We start from the raw sequence: 14,830 nt of genomic DNA, 5'->3' as shown, positions 1-14,830 counted from the left end.
TTCTACAACTGAAGATTGGATGACAACAGGCCACATATTTCAGATAATAAAAGATTATCAAAAGGGCAACGAACCCAATAATTATCAATCAATTAAATGCCTTCCAACAATGTTTAAGCTCTTCACAGGAGTACTGGCAAGATCAATAAATAATTACTTAACTGAAAACCCCCTATACCCAACTGAACAGAAAGGGAACTTTAAAAACTCAAGAGGCACGAAAGATCAGCTGCTTATTGAGAAAATTACTGAAGAACGCAAAAAGATGAAAAACAAACCTTAACATGGCCTGGATAGACTACAAAAAAGCATTTGACTCATTGCCGCACACTGGGTTAACATGTGCCTAAAATTTTGGGGGATTAGTAAAAACATTCAGAAGCTCCTCAAGAAAACATGGAAAAATGGAAAACTGTCTTAATGTCCCATGGTGAAGAAATTGGGGAAGTTAGCATCAAAAGAGGAATATTTCAAAGGGATTCATTGTCACCACTACTGTTCAACATCTCACTAATTCCCATGTCAATAATCTTAAATAAAACTGGTTTGGGTTACCATATTTCAGAACAAACAGAAAAAAAAATCAGTCAAGCTATATACAAATGTTCCACGGAAATAAAATCATTGCTAAACGCAGTGCAAATATTTAGTGAAGACATCCAAATGAAATTTGGAATTGGCAAATGTGCAGCTTGGAAATATTCTATTTTGGTCACTAATTTTAGTGGTGAAAATTTCCCAGCAAACTTGAAGGGTTTAGAATGTACTAAGTATGAACAATTTCTATCATCACATGAAGACATGCAGAAAGATGCTTTGAGGAAGGGAGTAGTAAGTAGAATTTATAAATTAATCTTGGAACAAGAGAAAAAAGAGACTGAAATAGAAGGATTGAAATCAATTTGGGAACATGATTTAAAGACAGAAATTAAAACAGAGGATTGGACAGAAATTTGGAAGATGAGAGTTTTAAGATTAATGTTGGTAAGAATAAAGGATTTTTTTTTTAAAAAATTAGTTTAAGATGGTACATGGGAACATCAGGTAGAGAAGGTGTCAGAAAATGAGGAAGTCAAGATCTTGTGGGATTTCCAGATCCAAACTGATAAACACTTTGAACATAACACACCAGACATAGCAGTAATGAAATTAAGAAATGTCCGGATCATTGAAATTGCAATTCCAGGGGATGACAGAGTTCAAAATAAAGAATTGGAAAAAATAACAAAATACCATATTTTTCCGTGTATAAGACTATACTTTTGTCTAAAATCTTTATACTAAAAATTGAGGGTCGTCTTATACACTGAAGTAAGCTGAGGAGAGAACAAAAACAAGTGGAGGGGAAAGCAGGGAATAAAGTGATCCTGCAGCGCTTTGATACCTTTCCCCCTACACTTGTTAAGCCCCACTTAGATTGATTGTGGATGAAATACACTTCAGTGGTCCCCGTAGTCGTCGGGGCTTTGGGACCAATATCAAGAAATTTCATACAGTACTACAAGCAGTTACAGATCTCAGAAATAACACAATCAGAACTATATAAAACAGCAATATTAGGAACAGCATACATACTGCACAGATATTTAACAGATACCTAGGTTACATAATACTATTAGACAAATGATGTGTGATAGCAAATTCCTACACCAGCTTTTTAATAAGCAAAAATTAGGCACAACATGGAATTATGCCAGTAGGCATAACTAACAGGATTTTGACTGACAGATATTTACATACATGCATGCACAGATATTTTATCCACAAATATTTCATGCAAGGGGGGGAAGCAAAGCAAACAAGTGGCCACTTAGATTATTTTGCTGTCATAATTTGGATAAGAGAGCCCTCTTAACATTTTTGTGCATGGAGGGATTTTTTTAAAAAAATAAGTACCGGTATGCTTACTTGGCCCACAAGATTTTCCCAATGGGATCATAGCAACACAAGCACAGGGGCCAGCAATACAGACTGAGAAAATAGGGAAGCTGGGATAAAGTTTAAAGGTCAGGGCCACAGCTTTGAATAAAAACAGAGTACACTGAGTTGCTTTAAAGTGTTTATTTATTTATTTATTTTAATGGAGATTACAATCCCTCTAAGTCATGCGTATTTTGGCCCGATGACTGAACACTCTTTTCCTACCTTTTAATCTTAAATAACCATGTCTGTGTCTGAGCAACAGCATGTCAATTTTTAGACTGCCAGGCACATCAGTGAAAATAATATTCTATTTAGTAAATTAAGGTATTTTAGTGGTCAATTTTGCACCATTCTTTAGGGGGGGGGGAAATTACAAAGAAACGTCACTGGGAAACTTGATCTCAGTTAAGTCTGACCACTCTTCTCTACCACAATTCAAAGAATCCATCTTGGTAATTGCTATTATGGTTAGTACCATATTTTTGTTCTATATTTATACAAAAACAATATATTGCAACTATTTGACATCAAATTATTTTCTGTATTGTTTCCCAAATTGACACATATATACAGTATTAAATCTGCTTATCTCTTCAGGCAAACATATATCCCACACCTGGGCATTTTGTGTGGTGGTTGCCATGGTTATATTTTCTCCACTTCTTTTACTGCCAAATCTAATAATCACACTACATTTCCTTCACACTTTCATAATTCCTCTGTGGACAATATCTCTCCGCTTATGTCTTCCTACAGTTGGGCCATAAGCCAACATATTCAGCCATGTTCAATCCAATTGAAATCAATCTTTCATGATCATTTGTATGCCCTGTAGTGTTAAATTATTTGTTTGACTATAAGAAAGAATCCCAAACTACTCACGTCAAGCTTTCTCAAAGAAATTCAGCTTAATTAATTTGGCATTTCCTCAAGCCAGTATTTATGTCACACTTATAATACTCATCTAAGAACAGCATCTTATGTTAGACATCTGCTAACAGAACAGCCGAATCCAGCAATAGCGAGAGACGATAATCTTTTCATTGCAGCCCCTTTTACACTCCAAAAACCTGCTGGAAAGGGCTGGAAAATATGAAGTGGCTTTTCAGACGGCTCCAAAGATTACAGAGTTCATGCTGGCCCTGTAGTGCTGATCCCATGTTATGTTTAGAGCCATACGGTTAAGTTACAGGAGTATACAACATTAGGAGAAACATCTTTGCAGTGAGGCTAAAAATAAGGGAAACAATTAGCTAGAGAGAGAACCAATTAGCTGGAAGACCTCCTCTCCAGGAAGTGTTAAAGCAGAGTTTGGACTGCATGTCTGGAGGGATGTTCTAGCTCTGGTTGTCAACACATTTGGACTAGATAGTACATAAGGCATAGTCTGGTTCTAGCATTCTACGTAGTAAGGACAAACGCCTTAATTTTCACTCAAAAAATCAAATTTTCTGAAACTTCTAATATAATACAATTTTTATGTCAATCATCCAGCAATCATACTGGTGCTAGATGGATGGGTTGAAGCTTTAAATGCTGTACAGTAATACTACTAAACTGTGAGTTTTGCCTGATTCCAGGGAGGCCCTTTGTAGACCAGACAGCGTTTAATGGTTGATAAGTTAAAAAACACTCTTTTCAGAAAAGGCCTGATATATTTCTTCCAGATTTTGATTGATTGATGGATTGATGGATTGATGGATTGATTGATTGATTGATTCTGCCCCTTTAGTGCAATGTATTATTCTGGTGGCTCATGTTCTTCCTTAGAGAGCTCTGTCAGATTTCCATGCATGCTGTCTCCATGACGAATGGTCCTGGTGGCAGGGAGAGCATATTTTATATAATTGTTTTTGTTATTTTGTGTTACTAGTTTTGTTTTTGGTTTGTATGCTTTTGCTTATTTTTTAATGTATTTATTTAATAAATATTTTAAAACATATTTTAAACCTGGTGGTTTAAGGGGCCATAATATGTTAGTACCATCAGAATGGTCTATAGATGAGTCACATGGCATCCATCTAATTCATGGACTTGACTTTAAGCTAGCACCATGCAACTGGGAAGTTTTTGCTTGTTTCACTGTGACTTTCTCATTTCATGGTGGTTACCTAGGAAACCACGTGCTGCTGCAGGCTGAGCAGGCAGTGGGAGTAGTATATGATAATTTTCCAGTTTCCACAGAGAAGGGGGAAATTAAAGCTTCTGAATCCATCAAAATGGCTAGATAATGATCTTGGCCAAATCAGTCAGCATTCTAGGAGGTACACAGCTGCAGTCTGCATGGGGAGGGAGCAGTTTAATTCCTGGGCAGATCAGTGGGACCTTTTTCAGTTGCTTGAGATAAGCAAGTACTGTATTAGGAGGCAAGCTCAGTTTGAAATACGAAACACTTAACTGAGTACAATCTTAGAGAACAAGCAAGTTAACAAAGATCCAATACAGACAAGTTGCAGCCTCTTCTGGATAAAACCAATGCCCTGAATCCATTCCAGTTGGGCTTCAGGCCGCATCACGGCATGGAAACAGCACTGGTTGCCCTGTTTGATGACTTATTGAGGGAGGCCGACAGGGGCAAAATGTCTCTGCTGGTCCTCCTCAATATCTCAGCTGCTTTTGATACTGTCAACCACGGTATCCTCCTGGGGAGGTCCTCTGAGTTGGGAATTGGTGGCCTGGCTTTTGCCTGGCTCCGTTCCTTCTTGGAGGACTGTCCCCAGAGAGTGCAGATTGGAAAGAGTTTCTCGGCCCCGTGGAGTCTCAATTATGGGATTCCGCAGGGTTCAATTATCTCTCCAATGCTATCTGACATCTATATAAGGCCGCTGGAGGGGTCATCAGGGGATGTGGGGCTTCGTGTCATCAGTACACTGATGATACTCAGCTCTACAACCGTTTTTTTCCAACTACAGTGGATGCTGTTTCATCCCTTGAGTGCTGCCTGGAGGCTGTTCAGCAATGGATGCTGGAGAATGGAATGAGGCTGAATCCGGGCAAGGCAGATGTCCTTAGGGTGGGTGTCCCAGACATCAGTGGTCTGGGAAACTCCCTCTATTTTGGGGGGAGTGACTCTTACCACCAAAAGTGAGGTTTGCAGTTTGGGTGTAGATCTAGACCCGGTGCTCACCATGGAGACCCAGGTATTGTCAGTGGTCTGTTCTGCACATTTCCACCTTCGGTGGATTGCCCAGCTGCATCCCTATCTTGATATAGGGATGCTCACCACTTTGGTCCATGCGCTTGTAGTCTAAAGATTAGACTACAGTAATGCACTCTACATGTGGCTGCCTTTGAAACTCATCAGAAACTTCAGATGGTGCAGGATGCAGCAGCTAGACTTCTTACTGGAGTGATAAGGTACCACCATATTTCTCTCACTCTGCCCATCTTGCATTGGCTGCCCTTTCATTTCTGCATTGATTTCAAAGTTCTTATGATAACATATAAAGCCCTAAATGGTTTAGGACCTTGATATCTGGCAGAGTGCCTTCTCTCACCCAGTTCTGCCAGAGTCACTCATTACAGTCAGGCTGGGTGGCTGAGGGGCCTGAGGGAGGTCCGGAAGGACAGAACAAGGAACTGGGCCTTCTCAGCAATGGCCCCTCGCCTTTGGAACAACTTGCCAGTAGAAATCCGCCTGGCTCCCTCTCTGGGTGTTTTCAGGAACAAACTTAAAACCTGGCTATTTGGGCAGGCTTTCCCTCCTGCCATATCTTAATTTCTTATACTTTTGCCATCTTGGATTTATAGTATATGCTTATTGGTTTTATTGTTTTTAAATTTGTAAACTGCACAGAGTAGACCTTTGGTCTAGATGGGCGAGATAGAAATCTAATGAATGAATGAATGAATGAATGAATGAATGAATGAATGAACATATAAACGAACGAATGAATACAAGGGATAGTTACCAGAGTTGTCAGGATTAAAATGAAACCAGCTAGGATAATAAATGCATACAGATTGTCCTGAAAAAGGTTGGCCCAGAGCATTGGATATGATCCAATTTTATACCCTCTCTAGGTATCTTGCCACTCTCACCCCACCCACCCCTGTTCTAACAAGAATTTGTTGAGAACATCCTTGGTGAAGTTCCAGTGGAAACATTTAGGATGTTTTTTGATATGATGAAAACTTTGAATGTGATGCCATTTGCTCTTGGTACTTTCAACCAAAAGGAAATGCCTTACATCTAAGGGAGAGCTAAACAGCATGGGTGATTTACATGTTTATTACCAGCACATCCTCCTTTCTCTAGAACCAGTAGATGTTTAAACTAATTAACAACATAGCCTTGAGGCAGTAATGTGGAACCAAATATGTATGCAGTTTGTGCTTCTAAATATTGCAAGGTTACATATACTCATACAGAGTTCACTATAGCTTGCTTGTGCTTAGTATCACTATGCTTTGGTTCAGGAAGCAGTACTAAGCTGTTACTAAGCTGTTTTATATGTTACTGTTTGATGTATCTGTCTCTAAAAGTTTTCATTTCTGTATGATATTCATATAATATTTTGAAAAAATACATCAGAAGAACTTTGATATTTTATATGCACACTATATGTTACTCCTGACTTGCCAAAATCAATAGCATCTGCATAATATAAAAAGCATAGCTACGAAGACAAGTAAACACATTATATAGTATTGTAGTAGATAATTTTGCAACTGAAAAATTATAATTACAAATATTTTAGTTATACAGTAATTAAAATAATCTTCTCCTGATAGTATACCACAAATCATATAGCTTAATCAAACAGAGGGACTAAATCACCAAATTATTTTTGGTGGAAATATACGTGAATGGGACAAAAAGCTTCTCTCCATTTTGCCTTGAAATTAAATGGCTTCAATATCTATGTCATGAACACTTCACACATTACATAGCATTAAATCTTGAATGTAGGAGCTGTAGCCAATTCTGGATCTCTCTTTAGCATACTTAAGTGATATATCTGTGCTATACATCTGCTGTGTTTGCAATTCACATTTTTAATACTTACATTTAAATCTCAGGTGCAGCCATTTTTTATAGTTATATTTAAATCTCAAGTACAGCACTCCAAACTGCATCAGCCTTTCTAGCTAAATAAAGAACCATATTTTGCAAGTAGTAAAATTACAATTAAGAGTCTAGGAAGAGTGGTTATCTCTAACAATGGCCAAATCCTATGAAGGGATTCTGTCTCTACGCTGGGAATGATGCTATTGTCAGTGGCCCAGTGCCATTGATTAAAAACTTCTTTCATTTTGGGGTTCACATGACTTTTTCTCATTGTGAGCCATATGAACTTAAAATAAAAGAGGAAGGTCATTAACGAGGGGCAATCTTCTGCCACCGCCGCTGCCATCTGTTGCACAGGTGAGAAAGATACAACAGGACCTTGGCCAATGTTATGTTTGTTTAATACTAGCTTCCTGCTATTTCTTTCTGGAACTCTAAACTCCAATCACGATCATAGAAAAACTGTGAGATCAAACTTTGGTTAGTGCTCATCAGTACACAGAGACAATTATGTGGCAAGAAGGGATACGTCCTTCAGAGAACATATAAAATGCTCTTTACATTTCAATGTTGACAAATGTGGTGCAGTTCTTATGCAAGTAGCACTACCTGATTTAGCTATTCATTTATTTCATTTTATACCAACTTTCTGACTTGTGTTTCTGAAAGAAAAAGGTAATAACAGAATTTACTTTTTCTTACTGTATTTATAAGGTGCTCATACAAAATAAATATGAGTTACCATTTATTGAAAAAATGAAAACAAAAATTGGGACATTGATCCCACCGTTATTGTAAAATGCTACCATGATCACATTCTGTAGCACTTGTTTATACAGTTTTTACACATAATCAACTTATAGCTATTTATTAATGATATAAACCCACCACCATAGCTACATAAACACTCTTGACTTCAAATATTAAACAGCTTTATTGTTTTATCACTCTTTTTAAAAGTGCCAATAATTACCTTATATTAGAATTAACACTTCAACTATTGCCAACAGAAGTGCATATTAATTAGTAAAATTACTAAAACACATTCACACCCACAGAAGTATATAAGCAATGAACTATAGCACTGTTCCACTATCGTACAGAAATATCTCGGTATTACGGCTAATATGAGTGAAATAATAAGACTACCTTTAAACAATTCTAACATTTAAATACACAGGAAACGTCACTTTGTATTACACTATATCATCCAATTGCTAGAACATAAATCTGATCAGGGAGCTGAGTGAGATACCTAATTTTCTGCATTACAGATTATAAAAATGTGCCTAAAAGCCACTGTGTGGAAAAACAGCCATATTGGCATGAATTATCTAGATAGTCTAGATCAGTGGCGGCGAATCTTTTCTGGGCCCGAGTGCCCAAACTGAAAAAACAAAACAAAAAACAACCTAGCGGGCGGCAGGCCATGGCGGTGGTTGAAGTGACAGTGGCAGAACCTGAAGTGGTGGGGGGAATCCCGGGCACAGAGGTGCCTTGAGACCCCACTCCGGATCCGCTGCCAGCACCAGCTGCTACAGATCCTGGCCCACCACCTGCCAAAGTGCCAGTGCCACAGCTGCAGCCGCCTCCTGAGGTTTGTCTGTGGGGGGGGGGGGAAGCAGCAATCTGGTGATTTATGGCTTGCATGCCCGCAGTAAGGGCTCTGCGTGCCAGCTGTGGCACGCGTGTCATAGGTTCGCCATCGCTGGTCTACATAATCTAGAGAAAAAACAGTAATTTTAATGACTCACAATCTTCAATGTCTTGCTGCAGGAGGGAAATAAAATCCCCATCCCCCGTAAATGTACTTTTTTGCTCTAAAACAGAATGCACACCTCTCCATGGGTGATAGGAACATCTGAATATGAAGCACTCTTGCTTCTCTGGAATGCCTAAGATGGCTTCTCAGACACATGTCCATGTCCTACTGATGTTACGTCATTAAGCAGAAGAGAGACCTGCAATCTCTGTGATTACAAGGTACTTTCAGAAACAACATTAACAGAGAAGATTGAAGACTTTATAGAAACTTTAAAAGTTACTTATAGTTTTCCTACTCTGATCTCAACTTCATATTTACTGACACTATTAATCACTAGAACACCCTTTAAAAAAAGAAGTACATGAAGTATAGTGGTGGCTGCTTGGCTACTCTAAGTTAGTAATACTGATCTTAAAACAAATGTTTATAAACTAAAAAGAATTGTGAGAACTGGCCCACTGTGCATCAGAGCAGAAGCTCATGCATGGAGAGAGCAGATTCTCTTCTTAAAGAAAATGTGCATATTCTAAAACACAGCAGAACATTTTGCACAAAGGTCAATATAGTAAGAGGCAGCCTCCATCAGCATGTAGTATCCCCAAACTGTTTTGCTTTCATAGTATAGTGTGGGAGAACTACCTCAACATAGTCTATTCGTGCTGATGCTCCTGATGCTGCCATTTCAGCTGCTCGAAAAGGTGCTGCCTTCTCATCCTCTGCTGTTGGTGCCATTGTACTCTCCCAGGCGATGGGGCAAGGGGCACACTCTGGATCTTCAAATGCTAAGATGAGAAAAATCAATTTCAATGCCCAAAAGATGGAACTGCTAGAGCAGAAGTGGTGACTAAAACTACCAATGGATTATGGAACTTAAGAGAGAACTAAATTATAACAATAGGAAAGAATTTGAAACTAGGTTTTCTGCTTTTCTAAATTACCTTTAACAAAATTATAAATCTGGAGACTGAAAAAAATGAAGTGAGTTCTCCTCATAGGTTTAGATCTGAATTAAATCACATGAGCCCAAGGTCATGTTCAGCAATAGGAATCGCATACGTTGCAACAAAATATTTTTAGGATGTCTCAGCTTCTTGGAAATATTCCTCCAATTCATGATAATATAAAATTATTTAGTCCTTAACCTAAATATTTATTCTTAATCTAAAGAACAAAAGAATTTAGCTTTAGTCTGGAATCCTATACCCAGTTTTTCATGCGTAATGTTTGATTTGTAGATGTCACTACTGTTTGATCATATGATTATAATGGAATGAACTTTTCCTGTGAATGAATGAACCTTAATTTCATGAACTATAGTACCTAGCCTAATAGGGATATCTCTGTTAAGAATGATGTCTGAGGGCTCTCCACCTGATAGTACTAGGTTCCAACTCATGTGGAGAGCTCCCATGGTTAACAAAAGGGGGTAGGGCTAGAGTGTTCCCCTCTGTCCATGGTGACTGTACACTTAGATAATGCCTGAGTACCTTCTACCACTTTATGTGTCATTTATCTTGTTTAGCTTCTTTTTAAAAATCCTCTGAGGTATTATACTAAAAACCATGAGCCTCACTGTTGATCAAGCATACCGACACCTTAGATATAATATATAGATGGCACACAGAGCTATACCCGATTATCATATTAGTATAGGGAGTTCTGAACTGATGTCCAAGGCCAGTGATAGACCTGAACAGAATGAATAAACTGAAATTAAATCAGGATAAGACAATGAAGGCCTGCTGCCCTTTGGAGCTTATTCTGGATGAGGCAGAACAAACAGGTTTGTATTTCTAATGAGAAGGTGATCCTGGATGCTCAGCTGGCAGCTATGACCAGGATAATCTTTGCTGAGCATCTACTGTTCAAACTTTGTGACATTTGGATTGGATTCGTGTAACATGCTCAGCATAGGGCAACATTTGAAGACTACTACTGAAAAATGTTATATTGTGAAATTATGGCACTAAATACTCTGGTTGGTATGTAATAAAAAACTTGGAATTAACAAACTAAAAATGAACACCATTATTGCTCATTGTTTTTTCACATAACAACTAAAATCCAGTAGCAAGTTGCATCTAGAATTGGCCTACTGAATCAGTGAGGATTTGGTGAGCCAACATCTATGTACATTAATTAATTCACTGGGCTTACTTTAGTTGTGATGTCCACCAATGGGGTCAAGAGCATTACTTTTTCAGCAGCATCAGTAACGTAAGGATTTTCCCTTTTAATGTTGTGAGTAGCATTTTAATCAACATCACTCATTACGCGTATCTTTCTCATGCACAATTGTTGGGGAGCATTCTACATAAAACTGGAAATTAGCAGCAATGTAATGATTCAGTGGGAGCTTTCATTACCACAGACCTGGCAATGTAGCAGGAAAGTGTCCACATTACCTTTAATGATACAGTAGCAGAAATCCAGCAGTTAAGCGGGAACCACCACGGGCCTTATGAAGGACATAACTCATCGAAACCCCATTGATTCAGTGGGCCTACACTAGTTTGACTTACTACTTGATTTCAGTCAATAATCTGTTCTAAGCCAGAAGGGGCAAAGTGTAAACCACAGCCCTAGGTCCACCAATTTAAATTTAAAACACACACACATTTGCTCATAAAGCTCCTTTATGCTCTCTGGTAGGCAATTTTGTCATGTTGGGGGGGGGCAGGCTTACATGTTCCCCCAATTTTCATTTTTAAAAGAATCCTTATTTTAATTGACTACTACAGAATGTGAGGTGGCTTTTTCACTAAAGATGCCTTTTTTTACAAGAAAACTATTTTCAAGGTAGGCAGGGCACAGGAGCAGGTGTGGCCTTCCACAGTCCAGAGATACAAATATTCAGTCCTGAGACCTCTGGAGTTTGCCCATCTCTTCTCTAGTCACTACAGGAAATAAGAGTACCTGCTTCCCACACTTCTTGGACTATAAAAGAAGCAATTATTGAGACAATAATTGAGACAATACAGAAGAATTTCCGCTGCTCTCACCCATGTGGGACTTTATATTCCAGTCAAAAAACAGGCCCACTTCTCCAAGGACATTACATAAGGAAGATAAAACAAGTGATTCTGGTGTCTGAAGTAATAAAAGTAACAACAGCTTGTGAAGAAAAGAGTCAATTCACCCATGATGAACTGAAATGTTAGTTCATGAATATACTAATCTTGTGCGACTTCAGAAGCTGAGCAGCCTTGGGTCTGGAAAGTACTTGGATCAGAGACCACAAGGTAATACCAGATTTTCAAGTAGGGCCAGGGAAGACGACTGCTTGAAATACCAAACCCCAGTGCTAGGCAAAGTTGACGGTATTAGAATAAATGGACCAATTGTCTGATTTGGTATATGGTAACTTCCTATTGTACTGCCCTATTGTTATATGTATTGCCATGCGAGGTCTTCGAGATTTGTAAGTTTTAGCTTGTAAACTGCCCAGAGTAGTACATGCATTAATATAGTATAAATCAAATAAATAAATAACTTGTGCTTTCTCTGGCTCAGTATGTAATCTATTGAGATAGTTTTTAATGTAATGTGCTTAAATACTGGGATCATGTGGCACTCCCCTTGCTGGACCAGCTCTATTGGTCATTGGTCCATTGCTAATTATTGCTTTTAAATTATCCTTGTAAATAAGCCCACAAGTGTTGCCAGCCTGAAAATATATATATATTTTTCCTTGCAGGGAATGTACTGAACTATATTTCCACACTGGCTGCAGCTTCTCAAATGCACCTGGTGGTAACATATGAATGAGCCTTTTTTGTAGTGGCATCCAGAGTGTTGATCTCTGAGGGACCATGAAGAAGGTTTCTTCAGTGCAAAAGTGTGTGGAATGCCTCCAAGCTATGGGATGTAGTCATCATTGTCAAAGTCCAGTGACTAAACAGCCAAGCCAATTCCTGTAGTACTCCTAGCAATGCCAAAAAAAAAAAAAAAAAAAACACAAAAACAAACAGGCAAACAAAAAACCACGTAAAATATGGCTGGGAAAGAGGTTCCTATGGTGGAGTAGAAAGTTCTCTTTAGTTTTGCCCATTGAAGTCAGAAAACAGGAGCAAAAGTGCAACAATCTATTGAGATTTTCTTCTCTCCAGCACTGAAAGCCTCATCACTGATTTTATACATATGAGGTACCCAAACCTAGAGCAGTCTGGAGTTGCTAGGAGGAAGAAGCAAGGATATAATGAGAATGCCTAGCCGCTTCATCTAGGTGTGGGAATCCTACAGCCCCTCTTGAGGATGCCAGTGGTAGTGGCAAGTGCAGCAGGGGCTAAAGGTACTGTTCTTCCTGCTTCCCGCTTATCAAGAGGTCCTCACCATCACCCTCGCCATGTGTTCTCCTTTGCCAAGGTTGGGCTTAATGATTTCAGACTGAAGATACAATTCACAGAAGTATAGCAAACTCATTTATTAAGGTGCTTCTGCCTAACAATGATACAAGAGTCATGGGACAGGATTAGCTCAAGTCTTGCGTTGCTTCAAAATGGCCTTTTGCTTTTATTAGAAGAATTCCATTAAAATGTTGTATAACAGACCTTTTTAAATTAGAGTGATCAGTGAAATTATCAGGCTAAAATTGTCTTGTAAAACCCGTTTCTTATAAAAATTACTTCTTATATACAGTTGGCACAGAATAATGGCCATTAATTCTTCACTAAAGCAAAATAATCTTATATGGTAGTCAGCCCAAGCAATTTGTTCAGCTGCAGCACTGGAGCAAGTTGTGTAGTCAACAGATCTTTATTAAAAGTGATTTTTCATCTGGAATCATTACAGAGTTATGGGATGCTGCAGCACACGAAAATGTGTTATCATTAATGTATTTGTTCACAATTACTGAACTGTCTACAGTTTAGCTTAAGTAAAAATTCCTTTTTTTCACCATTCAGCAAGAAATTAAGTAAAGCTACTAGATTAAAGCCCTATGGTGGGAGCAGCAGTACCACCACCACCTATAGCCCCCTTCTTTGGCACATGTGCTCACCAATGTGGACCACCCTGTCCTACTCCCCAGTACAGCCTGGCCCAGCACACTCCACAGCTAGGCTTCAGCACCCTCCCCCCTTGCTGCACATGTAGAACATAAATAAAATAAATCTGTAAACAACAAACCTTTTTTTATTAAATCTGAGTATAAGCTATATCTAGAACTCAGCCTCTTACTACTGATATAAGACACAATAAGAGTTATTGCAAGAAACTAACACTTTTTTTCTCCTTCTTTCCTTTTTTTGGTATTGTAAATGTGAATGGCAACTAGTTCAATGAAAGGAGAGGGAAGGAAAGAAAAAGAAAAGGTGAATTGCAATTTAAATAGGTCCTGCCTGCACCATTTATTTATTTGTTTGTTTGTTTATTTGTATCCTACTTTTCTCCCGAAAAAGGACTCAAGGTGGCTTAACATCATTAAAAAGATACCTCAGAATACCTGGTTTTCAAAACAAAAGTAGACTTCCAGTCACTTCTGGCTTCATGGTCTCTCTCTCTCTCTCTCTCTCTCTCTCTCTCTCTCTCTCTCTCTCTCTGTGTGTGTGTGTGTGTGTGTGTGTGTGTTTGTGTGTGTGTGTGTTTGTTTGTTTGTTTGTGCGTTTTGCCACTTTGGTGGTCTGAGGGGCCCTGCCACTGTTGCTTTTTTTTTTTAAATCACTGTTTCAGGATGCATCTTAACAGAAGAATATCCAGGCTATATGGCTATCTAATTGATCTTTCCATGTAAACTACATGGATACCTTTTCCCATTATGGGATGCAGGGGAGGTAAATACTGTATTGGAGCTAACCCATTTAGTTATCTCAAAATTTTTGCTTAGTTCTTCATCCAGTCACTGTAGGATGACTATTGTAACCAAAAGTGTTCAAATTAAAAGATCCAATAGAAAACAATCAAATTAGTAGATAGTAAAGAGAAAAGAAGACAACAGTGGGATGCTGAGGTTGGTGGGTGATAATAAGGTCACTTGCCTGCACATGCAAAGCCACTGCGTTCTTGAAACAAAGGATGGGGAACAGTGAGGCCAATTTGCTACTGTTTTGTTGTTGCCCCACGAAATTCTGCTGTAGCAGTCTCATCTCTTCTCTTAATAGTACAGTTTCTTCACTTAAGATTGCCAGAAATAA

At 38.6% G+C, this 14,830-nt stretch overlaps 1 protein-coding gene across 6 annotated transcripts in view; it reads right to left on the bottom strand.

Annotated features, from left to right (window-relative positions):
- Positions 1 to 14,830, bottom strand: part of LRRC7 (leucine rich repeat containing 7) — a 285,490-nt gene that overhangs the window by 91,268 nt on the left and 179,392 nt on the right. The window contains exon 1 of one of the 6 annotated variants that reach the window (XM_020795269.3): positions 9,339 to 9,481. The exons of the other annotated variants lie outside the window; for them this stretch is intronic. Within the exon in view, the coding sequence (XP_020650928.2) occupies positions 9,339 to 9,346 (8 nt within the window). The 5' untranslated portion in view covers positions 9,347 to 9,481. Of the gene's footprint in view, positions 1 to 9,338; positions 9,482 to 14,830 lie in introns of those variants that run through there. 6 annotated transcript variants of the gene reach the window in all.

The sequence above is a fragment of the Pogona vitticeps genome, chromosome 4, assembly GCF_051106095.1.
Source record: "Pogona vitticeps strain Pit_001003342236 chromosome 4, PviZW2.1, whole genome shotgun sequence".
NCBI lineage: Eukaryota > Metazoa > Chordata > Lepidosauria > Squamata > Agamidae > Pogona > Pogona vitticeps.
Note: the sequence above shows the minus strand (reverse complement) of the source record. Positions and strands in the feature narration are given on the sequence as shown.